This window comes from Gymnoscopelus microlampas (genome assembly GCF_963454915.1).
Source record: "Gymnoscopelus microlampas genome assembly, chromosome: 18".
Classification (NCBI taxonomy): Eukaryota; Metazoa; Chordata; class Actinopteri; order Myctophiformes; family Myctophidae; genus Gymnoscopelus; species Gymnoscopelus microlampas.
Genome location: NC_139955.1, coordinates 42,533,373 through 42,549,407, shown reverse-complemented (window position 1 = coordinate 42,549,407; position 16,035 = coordinate 42,533,373). Strand labels below are relative to the sequence as shown.

The following is a 16,035-nucleotide window of genomic DNA, read 5'->3' as shown; positions in this document are numbered from 1 at the left end:
ACCCACCCGAAGTGAATTGTAACATCCGTGGCCATGGCGTAATCACTTTATATTTGAAATCTGAACGTTTATGTAGATGTACGGGCTGTAAATGGAGAAAGTGCAGACACCAGGTTGAAGTTTCGTCATGACAGTCATGTTTCAGGGCTAGCACACCAACCCAACCGAAAGCAGCGAGAGCAGAGCAGGAGGGGATTTCCAAACCCCCCTCTTCTCCTCCTCCCTCCTCCTCTTCCACTTCCCGAAGAGAAGAACTACACCTCCTGCCCTTGTTTTGCTTTCGGTCTGCGCACAGAAACAAGAAATAAAACCAAAAGGAAAAAAAACAATATTTTTTTTTAATGAAAACAACAAGGCAAACTGTGCAAAACAACAAGGGGGAAGGAAGAGGCGTCACTTTTCCAACGACAACAACCAACCAACTACAAAAGTCTGTCTCTACTGTGTGTGTGTTGTGACAGACTGTGTGTACAGGCGAGAATAACACTAGCAAGGTAACGTCCGTTTATTTCCGCATGTTCTCTCCTCGCGTGTGTGTGTGTGTGTGTGTGTGTGTGTGTGTGTGTGTGGGGCGCGTGTGTGTAAAAAAAGTGAAGTGTGAAGTGTGGTGTGCAGCAGGGCTCATTAAGAGGACACCAGCCACTGTCTCCTGTCTGAGAGACAGACAGACAGTGAGTGTCATGACGGATTCTCCTGGTAGTGCAGCAGTAAGTGAAAGTACTTTGTGTTGTCTTTGGAAAGAGAGAGAGAGAGTGTGACATTTTATTTTCACTTTTAGCTTCGGTTGCTGTTGTGTGTTTGTGTATGTGTGTGTGTGTGTGTGTGTGTGTGTGTGTGTGTGTGTGTGTGTGTGTGTGTGTGTGTGTGTGTGTGTGTGTGTGGGGGGGGGGGGGGGGGGGGGGGCATAGCCTACTGACTGGTGACAGACACTATCTTGCATTGATCTTTGTTTGTTTGTGGGGCAACTTCTTTTTGTAGCTGAGCTCAAGTTCAAAAGGAACTGGTCTTGACTTGGTCTTCTTGGTGCAAGTTGTGACACATTGACAATGCATTCAGGTGTGATTTGAGTTGCCTTTGAAACAATGTTAGTAAACTGGTAATATTGATTGAGAGACTTCGATATTATTGGGTGAAGAAGCGAGCAAGTTCAAAGGAAATGGTCCTGGTTGCAGGTTGTGACACATTGACAATGTATTCAGGTGGTTTGACCTCAGACAATGTAATAAACTAGTAATAATATTGATTGAGAGACTTCGATATCAAGGCTGAAGAACCACACTTGACTTGGCTTGCTGACACTAATCTTGCATTTCTGTTTGTTTGTGGCAACTTTGTAAGCCAGCTCAAGTTCAAAGGTATTCAGGTGATTTGAATTGACTTGAAACACTGTAATAAACTAATAATAGTCATTGAGAGGTCGGATATTGGCTGAAGAACCACCACACTTGACTTGGCTTGGCTTGCTGGCTGACTGACACTATCTTGCATCTTTGGCGTGTGTGGCAAGTCTGGCAACTTTGTAGCGAGCAAGTTCCAAAGGGATATGGTCTCCTTGCAAGTTTGTAACAATGTAACAATGATGTTTCAATGATTTGGCTTGACTGAGACAGTGTAATGATTTTGACTGAGAGACTTCGATATAGGCTGTCAGAAGAACCACACTTGGCTTGTATAGGCTGCCAATTGTGTTTGTGGGCCTTTTCAGGTTATTTTTCAGAATATTGTGTACACACACAATAAAACATCATTCTTGCTTTAACTCGGACATAGTCAAATCCAAATTCTTTTAATCTAACTCAGAGAGTATGCAAATGTAACCAAATGGACCTGTAAGGGTCCATTTGGTTATACATTTTGCACACTCTCTGAGTTACAAATGGTGAAATCAGCACTGTGGTATCCAATGTGTTATTGCAGAGTATTTTGTATTGCAGTGTGCTCTGCCATGCTTGGTTAACAGTATGCTACCAGGAAGTGTAAGTGTGTGTGTGTGTGTGTGTGTGTGTGTGTGTGTGTGTGTGTGTGTGTGTGTGTGTGTGTGTGTGTGTGTGTGTGTGTGTGTGTGTGTGTGTGTGTGTGTGTGTGTGTGTGTGTGTGTGTGTGTGTGTGTGTGTGCGCACCCTACTGAACCTGCACCAGTGGAGGCATTTTGGTCAACCAAAATTAAAGTACTACCAGTTTGTCTGAGGCTATTCTGTACTGTAGCCTTTTGGTTTAATGATTAGACTGCATTAATATGGATTACGTGAAAGTTTTTTGTTAACACACAAGCCTGATTATTATAATAATATTCTTATGAGAAGAACGGCAGAACACATTCTGTTTAGAATGCTGTGTGGGTCGGCGGGTCAGTTCTGGATCAAAGTCTATGACTTGCATTACACCTCCTCACAAGGCCAATATTTACCTTAGAATAAATGTGCATTCAATACAGTTTATTCCGTCCAAGTTGCAAATTTTGAGCTGGATATTTTAGCATTAACAAAAAAACGGGGCATTATTATGTTGTCATAACAGCCTGTCTGGAAGTCATGAAACTAGCCTATATGTAGTCTCTGTCGGGTGTAAACCTCATATGTCCAAAACCGTTACTTTTCAGTAATCAAATTCGAAAGCATCAAAAGTAGCAGATCTACAAGCTCGAAACGCGTCGCGAAGCGACGCGTTTCGAGCTTGTAGATCTGCTGCTTTCGATGCTTTTGTGTGACGCTGTAGTGCGATCAAGCAGGGACGTTTAATTTACATTTGGTAGAAACGCAAAAAGTCAGAATATGGACTTGAGAGGTTTCTGTCCGACAGCAACACAATGTGAGCTGATGTTTTAGCATATATTAAACGAAAAAACGGGCATTATTATGTAGTCATAGCAGCCTGTCTGCAGGGAGTCATGAAACTAGCCTATGTGTCTCTGAACCTTGTCTGGGGAGTGCCTGACTGACTGTGCCAGAGGACTTTGACTGGGTGTGTGGGTGGTGGTGGTGGAGGTGGATTATTTAGATGCAGCAAATGATTCTAGACGGTAGACACACGCACGTCAGTATAACAGTCAGGGTTGCCAGATCTGCTTATTATAATTTCCCCGCAAGATTTTATTTGAAACTAGCCGATCTACGAGCTCACAACGCGTCGCATCGCGACGCGTTGTGAGCTTGTAGATCTGCTGTTTTCAAATAGCTGATGTATATGTGAAAGTGCTCATGTGGCCCATAGCTGCTTCTTTTGGGCTGGTTTTCCTAGACCTGGTTGCTTGTTTCTCTCACAGAATCTGGCAACACTGATAACAGTATAACCACCTCCTGCACTCTTCTCCAAGGTGGGTGACTGAGTATACCCTACAGGGCAGGGGGGGTGGGCAACTTTGATGATGGAGACGGCCACTATATTATTTCCACTCTCACAACAGAGGGCCACGTTGCATATATACTGACACAAACCTCTTATCTCCGTATATTTTAACTTGTTTTCCCTAATTAATGCCCTACTTCGTCATTCTGTGTCACACAAAAGTAGCAAAGATAGCTGATCTACAAGTTGCCAAAAGGTGTTTCAATTTAATTGAATCATCACTCATTTATTACGTTGTTATTAACTTAATAACATTAATAAATAACTTAATAACTTTTTTTTTTTCGTCGCATTCCTAAGCCAATGATTTGATGACCAGCGGTTCCGGTAGGAGATACAAAGGAGTACTCTTTTTGTCTCCTACCGTAACCGCTGCCGGTCATCAAATTATTGGCTTAGGAATGAGACAAAAACTATTTTTGGGGGTGAACTACCCCTTTAAGCGGTTGACAGGAATAAACCTCAAGCTCTATAAGTTCTAAGGCTCTAAGGTGGGACGGCCTTCTACCTCCACTGTGTCAGGGGAAGAGAGAGAGAGAGAGAGGGGTAGAGAGACACAAAGAGGGACAACAACAACTACAGCAACAACGGTAACAACAAAGAACAATAATCGCACCTATGACGGTCTGGGTGGGTCATTTTCCATGGAGAGACCCTCGCTAACAGATAACAGTCCACACAGCTTTATTCTAGGAGCTAAAAAAGAATTATTTTACACTTTGGCTATTCAAAAATAGCAGATATACAAGCTCGTAGCGCGGCACCGAGTGCCGCGCTACGAGCTTGTAGATCTGCTATTTTTGAAAAATCGAGAAAATGTGTGCAAATGAATATATTTATATTCTTTTAAAGCGAATTTTTTTTAACTCAAATCTTTGCTTCTGGGGGTCCCTGGAACTAAATATTTTGAGATGGGGGGGTCCGTGGCCAAATACATATCACTTTGGGGGCCCTTGACATGAGGTCCGGGCACCTAGGCTCATAAGCCTGACAGCGCACCGTGGGTTCGAGTCCCGTTCCCGACGGTCTATTGCTGCATGTCTCTCCCCATCTCTCTCCCCCTGTTTCCTGTCCATCGCTGCTATGAAACTATAAAGAAAGGCAGAAAAAGCCTTTTTTTTTTAATTACATAATCGACTAATCGCAATTATTTCAGATATTCGCAATTACTTCTGCATAATCGTCATAATCGTTTCCACGTTGACAGTTTTTTCATAATTATTTTTTAAAAAGTGGTGGAAATAGCAGATCTACAAGCTCATAACGCATCGCAATGCGCTGTGAGCTTGTAGATCGGCTATTTCCACTATTAACGTGTTTTGTTTTTTTTAAGTACAAAGTTATTAAATACATTTCATTCTATATTTAGGTTATTTGTCATATCTGCCCTGTGAAACTTCAAAGCCTAAAAGCCAGACAGAAATGTATTTTCTATTCATAATGTTCCAGTGTTCAACAACAACAATACAATTAATCGTCATATAAAATGTCATAATCGTGACGGCCTTTACGACATGACACGCACGCACGCGCGCGCGCGCGCACACACACACACACACACACACATACACACACACAGAAGGAGAGGGAAGTGGAGAGAGAGGGAGGAGAGGAAAGAGGAGAGAGAGAGAGGGGGCTTGGTTAGCCATGGCAAGTTCCCCCAGCAGCATATAACAACCCTGACGGTTATAAGCTTTTATCAAAAAGTGACGTTTTTGATGATGATGCCAATTGAAACAAATTAGGCCATCTTTGGAATGTGGAAAGGAGCCAAAGGGTGCTCAAATTCTTTCATGTCAAGGACCACCCAAAATGATATGTATTTGGGTGCGGACCCCCATCTCAAAATGTATTGTTCCAGGGACCCCCAGAAGCAAAGATTGGAGTTAAAAATGTTCGCTTTGAAATAATATATATCCTTTTTTTCCTATAATTTTTATCCCGCGATTTTTGTAACCCATTTTTTTCACCCGGTGCCAATTTCCTAAGTGATCCTGGGCGCTACACCAGCCCTACACCAGCGCTACACCAGTCCCCCACAGCCTGGGGAGGCCAGGGCCGAGCTCATGCTTCCTTCAGTGCATGAGAGCCAACTGACCTTCTTGTCACCTGACAGGGGGGAGTTTCCCTGGTAGGACGTAGCGCGTGGAAGGAACACGTTATTCCAACCAGTTCCTTTCCCCTCCATCAGGCGCCCCGGCTGTCATGGGGGAGGCGGTATAGCGACCAGGATTACTACATGTTTTTGTGAGGGTATTAACTACCCTAGGAGACACGGGGAGAACATGCAAACTCCACACAGAGTAGGCCCTTTCGCCAACCCCACCCTGGGTATGGGCGCTGATGACGCGGAGGAGAAGACACGCCCCCAGCGCCCACAGCGTCCCTGGCGGGAATCGAACCCAGGACCTTCTAGCTGTGAGGCGACAGCGCTACCGACTGGAATAATATATATCCAAAGATTTTCACACATTTTCGCGATTTTTCAAAAATAGCAGATCTACAAGCTCGTAGCGCGGCACTCGGTGCCGCGATAATTGTTGTTTTATCATTGAAGAAAATAGTTAGAGAGATAAGTTAGAAAAGGATTCAGGTTGTGGTTAGTTTTAGGGTTAGACATTTAGAAGTAATAGATTTAGAGATTAGAGATAAGAGAGCTATGCCTGATTTACACTTAGTTTCGCGCTGGTGTCGTGCAGCGAAAGATAGCCAATCTACAAGCTCACCATGCGTTGCAGTGCGAAGCATTGTGATCTTGTAGATCTGCTATTTTTCTGGCTTTAGGCGGTAAATGGATACAAAAAAATAAATATGGCATTGATAGAATCGCCGTCCTAAAATGTCCTCAAACAAACCTGTGTGTGTGTGTGTGTGTGTGTGTGTGTGTGTGTGTGTGTGTGTGTGTGTGTGTGTGTGTGTGTGTGTGTGCGTGTGCAGGCCACCATGCCAGTGGAGAGGATGCGGATGCGGCCGTGGATAGAGGAACAGATAAACTCCTGTCAGATACCTGGACTCCAATGGGTCAACAGAGTAAGTACGCACACACACATTGTATTACTATACTTGCGAGGACCAAGTATAGTAGAATTTGAAGTAATCTACATTGTGAGGACCGTTTTCCTGGTCCTCACAAGACAAATGGTTGTTTTCTAGTTAAAAAACATGTTTTAGAGATACGTTTACATTCAGGTCAGGATTAGACATTTAGAGGTTAGGTTTAGGGGCGGCCATAGCTGAGTGGTTAGTGAACCCGCCTTGGGAGCCAGAGGCCCTGGTTGCCGCAGGTTCGATTCCCGACAGCATATGTGTCGATGAAATGAAATTTGTCCCTGAGCAAGACTCTTAACCCCTAATTGCTCACAGGTTCTCATTGGAAACAAGACCGCAAGGACTTTCATGAACGACTTGTTAAAAGGAATTATCCTTATCCTTAGGGATTGGAATTACAGTTAAACATGATTTATACTTAGTTGCGCGCCAGTGTCATGCACTGAAAAACAGCCGATCTATAAGCTCACAACGCGTCGCAGCGCGACGCGTTGTGAGCTTATAGATCTGCTGTTTTTCGGCTTTAGGCTTACGGTTAAAAATTGCAAAATATATATATTTTTAAATGACATTCATAAAATGGCTATCCTAAAGCGTTGATGTCCTCACAAGTATAGTAATACAAACCATAGTGTGTGTTTGTGTGTGTGTGTGTGTGTGTGCGTGCGTGCGTGCGTGCGTGCGTGCGTGCGTGCGTGCGTGCGTGCGTGCGTGCGTGCGTGCATGTGAAGAATGGCTGTTATGTGTACAAAGGGATGTACATGATAACACGTACATGACAGAATAGTGGACCTCATTGCAAAGGCATCCTCAGTGAGAATGTACAAACATCCTCCGTGTCATTCCATCCATGTTCCTTCTCTGTGATAACCCAGACATCTTGACGTCTTTGACAGCTAATACACCAGATATATTGGGGGGCGGCAGTGGGCGGCAGTGGCTCAGGGGTAGAGTGGCCGGGTAGTGTGAACTGGAAAACCGCAAGGTTCCCAGTTCGATCCCGGGCTGGGGGGCTCCCCTAGAGTTAGTGTCGAAGTGTCCTTGAGCAAGACGCTGAACCCCTAATTGCTCCCGATGAGCAGGCTGGTGCCTTGCATGGTTTCCTCCGCCATCGGTGTATGAATGTGTGTGTGAATGGGTTAATGGCACAATCAATGTAAAGCGCTTCGGATAGAAGCGCTATATAAATGCACCATTTACCATTTACCATTTACCATTTACCAGATGTTGTCGTGGTTGTTGACGAGTCCAGAGAAGTGTCTGCATTAGAGATAGCCTGCACCTTTGACCCTAGCCTAGAGGAAGCCTTTATGACCACGGTTATTAAATACCAACCACTCCCACATACCATCTCAGAGCTGTAGGCCTATAGGTGCAGAGTTCTTTTTTATTTTTGGTAGCCTAGGGCAGTGGTTTTCAACCTTTTTATGCCAAGGACCCCTAAATCAATATACATTTGGCCGCGGACCCCCATCTGAAAATGTTTTGTGCCAGGGACCCCCCAAAAATATATATATATTCAAGCTATGCACACATTTTCAAGATGAAAAAAAAATCACACCCTGTGTGAAGTGAGTGGTGCCTTTGATGAGCCCCGTATTGACCCCCGTATTGATGTTGTCATCAATGTTTGTGGACAGACGAACATACATACATACATACATACATACATACGGACACACGGACAAAGTCATGTATAGGAGTGGTTGCCTTCGGCACCACTCAAAAATCACACCCTGTGTGAAGAGAGTGGTGCCTTTGATGAGCCCCGTATTGAAACATTGATGTTGTCATCAATGTTTGTTTATTGGACAGACATACATACATACGGACACACGGACAAAGTCAGATATAGGAGTGGTTGGCACCACTCAAAAATAGCAGATCTACAAGCTCATAGTGCGGCACTCTGTGCCACGCTATGAGCTTGTAGACCGGCTAGTTTTGAATAGACAAAGCGATTAAAATGATTGTGACACTATGTTAAGTCATTTAGCTGGGGACCCCCTGGTACCTTCCCAAGGGCACTGGTGGTCCCCGGACCACTGGTTGAGAACCACTGGCCCAGGACATACCCACAGACTGGTTGCTAGAGTGTTTCAACAACTTGGGATGCTCAAAAAGGCTGGCAAAAGTACTGTGCTATCTCTGCCATAATTGCCAGCGGCCACATATGGCGGAGACGCTGTTACTTACACCCATAGAGTACTGACTGAGTGACATGCTTATTGTATCATGAAGACATACACCATGATTTTGTGAATGTAACCTTAACCCTGCAAGGCCCAGTGTGATCGCACGATCACATGTATGTTTTATAAAGAAATGAGTTTAAATAATTTTTCTTTTCTGTTATTTTTTGTTTTTTTCACCTCTAAATCCTCATTGGGTCCTATTGTTTAGTCTTACAATGCCATTGGCCAGGATATTTGCATATAAATACCCCCCACAGAGCCAGGAATCATCACAACTTGAAAAGAATCTGGGCCTTGCAGGGTTAACTGTACCTTTTAACACATTCGGTGCCCGAATTTTATAATAACAGATTACGTTCGGTGCCAGAAATCTCACCGCTGCGCTGCGCTGTTTAAAGCTGTAGAGTCCACGACGAGCAATCCATGAAAAACAATGCATGCGTGCAGGTTGCGCGATGGTCCTGGCTAAAGCCTGTAACAACAACATGCCTCACACGCGAGTCACCATTGCGGAGCGATCGCGCATCGTTTTGCCCACTGTAAAAAGTTAAGGAGATACAGAGGTTTTATAGCAAGGAGATAGAATGGAAGCGGATGGGAGCCAGATTTTTTGGCACTGTGATCGGTCTGTCCCTTACTTCTTAGAGCAGTGGTTGTCAACCAGTGGTCCGGGGACCACCAGTGGTCCTTGAGGGGGTACCAGTGGGTCCCCAGCAAAATTTGTTAACATAGTGTCACAATCATTTTATCCACTTAGCTTTGGCTATTCAAAAATAGCAGATATACAAGCTCATAGCGCGGCACCGAGTGCCGCGCTATGAGCTTGTAGATCTGCTATTTTTGAAAAATCTTGAAAATGTGTGCATAGCCTTGAATATATATATATATTTTAAAGCGAACATTTTTAACTCAAATCTTTGCTTCTGGGGTGTCCCTGGCACAACATTTTCAGATGGGGGTCCACGGCCAAATGAATATCAATTTAGGGGTCCCTGGCATGAAAAAGGTTGAAAACCACTGTCTTAGAGTGTTCATGGGTGAATCCAGGGCTGCGCTAGCGAAAAAACTGAAAAAACAAAAAGATTGATTTCACGTAGATTTACGTTTTTTTTGTGGCTTTTTGGCACTCCACGGGTGCTATTTGCAAACACATAATATTATGTTTTTGGCACTCAATGTGTTCATATGTGTGTCCTTCTATGCTCTCCTTCATGTGGACATGAATGAATACATTGTTAATTGTTATTTTTCTTCAGGAGAAGAGAATCTTCCAGATCCCGTGGATGCATGCTGCTCGTCATGGATGGGATCTAGAGAAGGACGCTCCGCTTTTCATGAGATGGGCCGTACACACTGGTAATGAACACAAAAAAACTACACTACAGTTATTTAATAAATCCTTCTGCTGTAATCTGTAGGCATGTAACGATTTATCATAAATCGATTACAATCGATTCAAACTGGTGACAGTTTAAATCAAGCTCATCAAATGCATTGAATTTGAATAAAGAGTTGACATATCAGTGGTGCTCAAACCTTTTCATGTCACCCCCAAAATGATATGTATTTGGCCGTCGACCCCCATCTCAAAATATGTTGTTCCAGGGACCCCCAGAGGCAAAGATTTGGTATAAAAATGTTTGCTTTAAAAAATATATAATTATTCAAAGATTTGCTAAAACTTTCAGGATGAAATAAATAAATAGCTGATCTACAAGCTCATAGTGACGCGCTATGAGCTTGTATATCTGCTATTTTTGAATAGCCAACCAATGTGCTATCAACTATCAACAGTAGTATATGAAAAATGTTCATATGCTATTACTGTGACCTGACATGATTACCATTTCAGATTACTTTTCAGTCCCTGCAAGGGATTAATGTCAACATAAACAGTGGAACAAAACCAAAATACAGCCAGAGGGATGTGTCTTTCTGCAGGAAAACTCACCAGCATAATTATATAGTGGTTGATAGAGGGGAAAAAATGCAAAATAAATAAATATATATATATTTAATTTAGGCTCAAAGTTACTTAGTCTGCCTTTAAGAGGCAAGCTCAAGATGAAAACCCCTGTGTGTCTTTGCAATGCAACGTGGTAGTGGCAGAATGGAGCCTTATACCATATGGGAACGCAAATCAAAAACATTGCACTCCCACCACGGCCATATCTCTTGCCCGGGGGTGGAAACGCTCAAATGGGAAGCATGCAGGAGGACCGGAACAACTCCGGCGACTCCCTTCTTCACCTAAGGCCCGCGCACAGGATGCTAATTGTTCAGACCTGTTTTTTTTGACCGGACATGTTTATACCGGCTTTGCGTGAAACTCAGTCCATACCTGTCAACACCCCCCCTGTCTGCTGATAGGACAACACCTGGCCGCATCCTACGTAACATGAGCTCATCTGCCAAGAGGACCACACTGACCCTCTCGCTCGTGTCCCGCCCTTAACTATACTCTGGCCCAATCGAATCGCTCTCTTTCTCTCTCTCTCTTTCTCTCTCTCTTTCTCTCTCTCTCTCTCTCTCTCTCTCTCTCATCCCACTCCGGCCCTTTATAAACGATGGTGACGCATTGGAAGACCTGAGAAGATTCTGAAGATTTTTGGAAAACAGAAGATTTTCCTATTTTTCGTCCTTTTCATGAGTTGGATCTCAAGCAAGATTTTGGACTTGACCTTTTCCATTAGCAACACATTAGATACACTTTCTAGAGAGCTTTAGAGACACTTTGATGGTTCTTTAGCATCGTTACTCGTATTCTGAAGGTTATCGCCTTTTCTGCCATGTTAGCCAATACAAGCTTTTAGCATATTTTCTTCATAAGAGCCTTGTTTTTCCTTCCCAGTTTGCCATCTGATATTGTTTGGTGAGTAACGTTTGCTTTTGGTCTTCAGCCTTAAAGGAGTAGTTCACCCCAAAAAATACTTATTTTCTATCAATTAATTCTATCAATTCTACCCCCTGAAGCATTGAATTAATGGAGATTGGTTAGTTTTTGTCGCATTCCTAAGTGAATAATTTTAGGAAACTCAAAAGGAGACTCTTTGAGTCTCCTACCGGAGAGACCGCATTTGAAATGTAATTCTTAGTTTTGAGGAGGTTCTTAAAATCCAGGCAGGTGCAGAGAGGTACCCACTGGAGATTAGTTCTGCCGTATACTCCATTCAGAGTGAAGTCAGTTCTTTTTTCTTTTTTCGGCAAGTGAAACGTATTTGTAGAGCACCTTGGCTTTCACAGACATTGATTGTCACAAAGTGCTCCACAAGCATATCAATAAAATAATCAGAATACAAATATATAGCCATATAGCAAATCAACCAAAAAGAGTCAAAGAAAACAAACAAACTCAGAATAAGGGAGATGTCTCAACACACAGAGCTGAAATCACACAGGAGCTATATGAAGGCCTGTTTGAACAGGTTAGCCTTTAAGAGTCTTTTGAGATCAGATGTCCACAGAGGCCACAGTTCTGAGGTCAAGGGGGAGAGTATTCTATAGCCTCCTGGGCCCTAGGGCTAGGGCAGTGCTTCTCAACCTTTTCACGCTGCTTTTTCTTTCTTTTCTTTCCTTATTTTTTTTTTAGGTATTAAAAAGGTCTTAAAAGTCCTTAAATCAGGGATCTTCAACCTTTTCAGGCCAAGGACCCCCTAGCTGAGAGAGAGAGATGAAGCAGGGACCCCCTACTCTATATTGTATAAAATTGTGTTTCAGATTAAAGTTTTTTTTTTACTTAGTCTGCTCTTTTTTCCCTCTAAACCTAAAAAAATGCCAAAAAAATAGCTGATCTACAAGCTCTCAACGCCTCGCAGCGCGAGGCGTTGAGAGCTTGTAGATCTGCTATTTTCGGCTAATGTTCCCCTCAGAAAAGGAATTCTAGGGTTCAAGTGGTTAATGTAAAACAAACTACATTCTATTACACAAAGACTTGGCGGACCCCCTATAGTAGCTCTGAGGACCCCCTAGGGGTCCCGGACCCCCTGTTGAAGACCCCTGTCTTAAATTGTCACTTCACTATCATCTGGGGACCACCCCCCAAAATCATGTGGGGACCCCCCTGGGTGTCTTGACCCACAGGTTGAGAACCACTGGCCTAGGTGCAAAGCTCACAAAGGTGCACATTTCTTTCGGTGGACTGCAGTGTCCTGATTGCTCTGTATTGGACCAAAACATGTCAGGATCTGTCTACTCTGTGTTTTATTTTGTAAGTTTTACACTATACTGTTGTGTTCCTTTTATTTTGAAGTTTTGTCCCTAGTGTATCCTGTCTTTCCCTAGTTACTGTTACCTGTTTTGTCTTACCCGTCCTGTGATTTACCTGTGTTTTCACCTGTGTCTAGTTATCCCTGCTAGTGTTCTAGCATATCCCGGTGTCGATCGTCAGTTGAGTCACCTGTGTTCTGTGTCCAGTTAGTCCCTGTGTCTATTTAAACTCTCCTGAGTGTGAGTAAACTAAAGCTCTATGTCAGTTCATCATTAAAATATTGGTGTGAGTACATATATTATATGTGTTTGGGCTAATTCAGCATGGATTAAAGTTCTCAGTCGCCTGAACTGATTCCAGTCATTTGGATCCCATAGAAGCCATGCAGGTTTTCTATGGAAGCATGTTGCGTAGCAATGCGTCTGCAACACATTGAGAGCTTGCTATTTCCGGTTACTATTTTAAGATTGGAGCATTTGATGTGGTCAAATTAGCAATATGTTAAGACACTTCTTCCATAAAATCTTAATAGTTTTGGATATTTCATATAGAAGCAAAGGTTACTCTCACTCTGTGATTTGGCTCTTGGCTGTATGTAGAACAGCAGGAACAAATATTACTAATCATCATCATCATCATCCAATAATTAAACAAAACTCTGTGCGTGCGTGCATCCTCAAAATCTCTTCTGCCCGGTTCTCCTCAGTGGCTGCAGCAATAGGCTCTATGCACAGCAGTCATATTGGGAATTAATTGGGCCCCTTCCTTACTTCCTTCACAGGTGATACAAATGATACTAATTAAGGCTCTGTTCCATTAGTGTGGCATAGTGGTTGTCTTATTTTCAAGGACCAATACAACTCTGAGAGTGTACACCCTCAGACACTCTCAGAGTTACACACCCACCATTTGGGAACCAAAATGGAGTGTTTCTAGTGAGCCAACATGCACAATATCAGCACCCTGACCAGACTGGAACAGAGCCTTCATTAGTATCATTGGTAACACCTGTGAAGGAAGTAAGAAGAGGCCCAATTTCTTTCCAATATGGCTGCTGTGCATAGAGCCTATTGATCTGCATTTGCACACAGCCATTGACCATGTGCATGGAACACCGACGCCCGTTTTTCATTTCCCCCAAATGTCAGCTGTTTATTAGCGTTTTTATGTCAAATAATGTTGCCATGGTTATTTTCTAACCTTCATTTTACAGAATTATAGGTACGACCCGCGGGGCTCGTGGGGCGGGTTGAGCCATAGATTTATATATGGGTTCGCGGGGCGGGTTGAGGCGGGTTGGGTTCCAGCTATGGGATGGCCCCCGAGCTATGGGATGAATGATCAAACTGCGCGTGCGACTGGGTGCTCATATCCCCCGACGGGTATGGTCTTGTACTGTACATCATAATTTTTTGGAGGAGGATTTGCAAATTAAAATCTTGTTGCGAATGTACAATGGCAGTAAAGACACGCATGAATATTCTTCATGTCTTTGAGTTGATTATTTTCCATCTGTGTGGTTATGTTAGGTAAGTACCAGCCAGGCGTGGACCGTCCAGACCCTAAGACGTGGAAGGCTAACTTCCGCTGTGCCATGAACAGCCTGCCGGACATCGAGGAGGTCAAGGACAAGAGCATCAAGAAGGGAACCAACGCTTTCAGAGTCTACAAGATGCTCTCCTCTTCGGAGCGCAACAGCAAAAAAGGTCAGCGGCCGCGCGGCTCACTCCTGTGTGCTGCACTTTTTACTCCACGATTAGTTGACGTGCAAAGAATTGCAATCAATGATTTTAAAGGTAGGGTAAGTGATGTTCTAATAGCTCTACATTGTGATAGTACTCATTGCTATAGAGTGTTTGTTCAGTAACGGGAGTCTCCATGTCTCTATATTAAATTTGCCTAGTGGGTGGACTTCTGGGTTATCTGCGAAGGGGCGGAGTTTGGGTGTTATTGTTTGTTTCTGCTATGTTGTAGCTATGTTCTTGCAGACCACGTGTTCAATTTCCAACACATTTAGCCTAAAATTGATCATACCTGTAGCCTTTGGATCCTGTACTTACATTTTTTTTTGTATTCGTTCTTTGGGACATATTTTGGCTCAGTAGCGCAGCACTCTATCGTCACACATATTACGTCGCCGCGGAAAGGGAAAACAGGCCGCCCTGTCCTGTGGAAAAGGAGAAGGGGGCGGAGGGGGACGGGGGCATGAACGAAAGTCTGAACCCTAACAGTTTCAGGAGGTGCACTGCTTCGTTTACGTTCACGCCAAAGATCGCATTTTCTTTACTTGCTAAGAAATTGCGCTTACTTTCTTTCATTACTTCAGAGAGGACACAAAGGCATGCGATCTGCCTTTTCAGAGAGATCTTATAGATCGCGATACAGCGAATGTATGTGTGTGTGTGTGTGTGTGTGTGTGTGATAGCGCGCGTGTGTGCGTCGGGGCTAGGCAGAGATTGAGTCACAGGAACACACAGCTGGTATTTTCGGTGAATGCCTTTCTTTTGTGTGTGTGGGTGTGTCATCACGCGTGTGCGCTCGCGTGAGTTTGTGTTCGTGCGTAAAATATTCACGTGCTTGGCCAGTCAGACTGTGTGTGTGTGTGTGTGTGTGTGTGTGTGTGTGTGTGTGTGTGTGTGTGTGTGTGTGTGTGTGTGTGTGTGTGTGTGTGTGTGTGTGTGTGTGTGTGTGTGTGTGTGTGTGTGTGTGTGTCTGACTCTGCGCTCATCCGTTGTTGCATTGCGTTGCATTTGTCCTTAAATATGTATCCATGTTCATGACCACAATAATAGTATATAGCCTATATTGTAGGCTACTAGTTTAACCTGTAGTTAAACAGAAAATGCATTTTCACGTCGGGATACCATTTTTACCAATCAGGATAGATAACTCGGTCAGGATACAGATTAAACAAGGGAATTTAGAAGTGATGGCAAAGGAATGAGCGGACGAAATTGGAACTGGAACACTATAAAAGGAAGCTGATAAATGGGTAGTCTCTGCCGATTTTGTCACCTACCTGAAAATGCAAGGTTGAGACGAGGAGACTCCTGTTACTGAACAAACACTATAGCAATGATTACTATCAGAATCTTTAACCTTTTAACACATTTTTTTTGTTAAAACCAAAACAATTAATTTACCCTACCTTTAATGGTGGTTTTGACACTGGGCATTGTAGCATATACTGTAAATAAAAAAATGTTTTACGATAAAAGTATAACTTGGTCTCACTTGTTT

General features: G+C 43.4%; 1 protein-coding gene across 5 annotated transcripts in view; it reads left to right on the top strand.

The window, feature by feature from the left end:
- Nucleotides 1–265: 265 nt before the first annotated feature.
- The window catches only part of irf2b (interferon regulatory factor 2b), a 31,006-nt gene continuing 15,236 nt past the window's right edge, over nucleotides 266–16,035 (top strand). For 4 of the 5 annotated variants that reach the window (XR_014599540.1, XR_014599541.1, XM_084041437.1 and 1 more), the window contains exons 1-4: nucleotides 592–707; nucleotides 6,283–6,375; nucleotides 9,845–9,944; nucleotides 14,325–14,501. Coding sequence is in view for 3 of the 5 variants with exons in the window: in XM_084041437.1 (XP_083897563.1) it covers nucleotides 681–707; nucleotides 6,283–6,375; nucleotides 9,845–9,944; nucleotides 14,325–14,501 (397 nt within the window). In the remaining 2 variants the exon portion in view is untranslated. Of the gene's footprint in view, nucleotides 495–591; nucleotides 708–6,282; nucleotides 6,376–9,844; nucleotides 9,945–14,324; nucleotides 14,502–16,035 lie in introns of those variants that run through there. The other variant, XM_084041438.1, reaches the window with a different exon arrangement.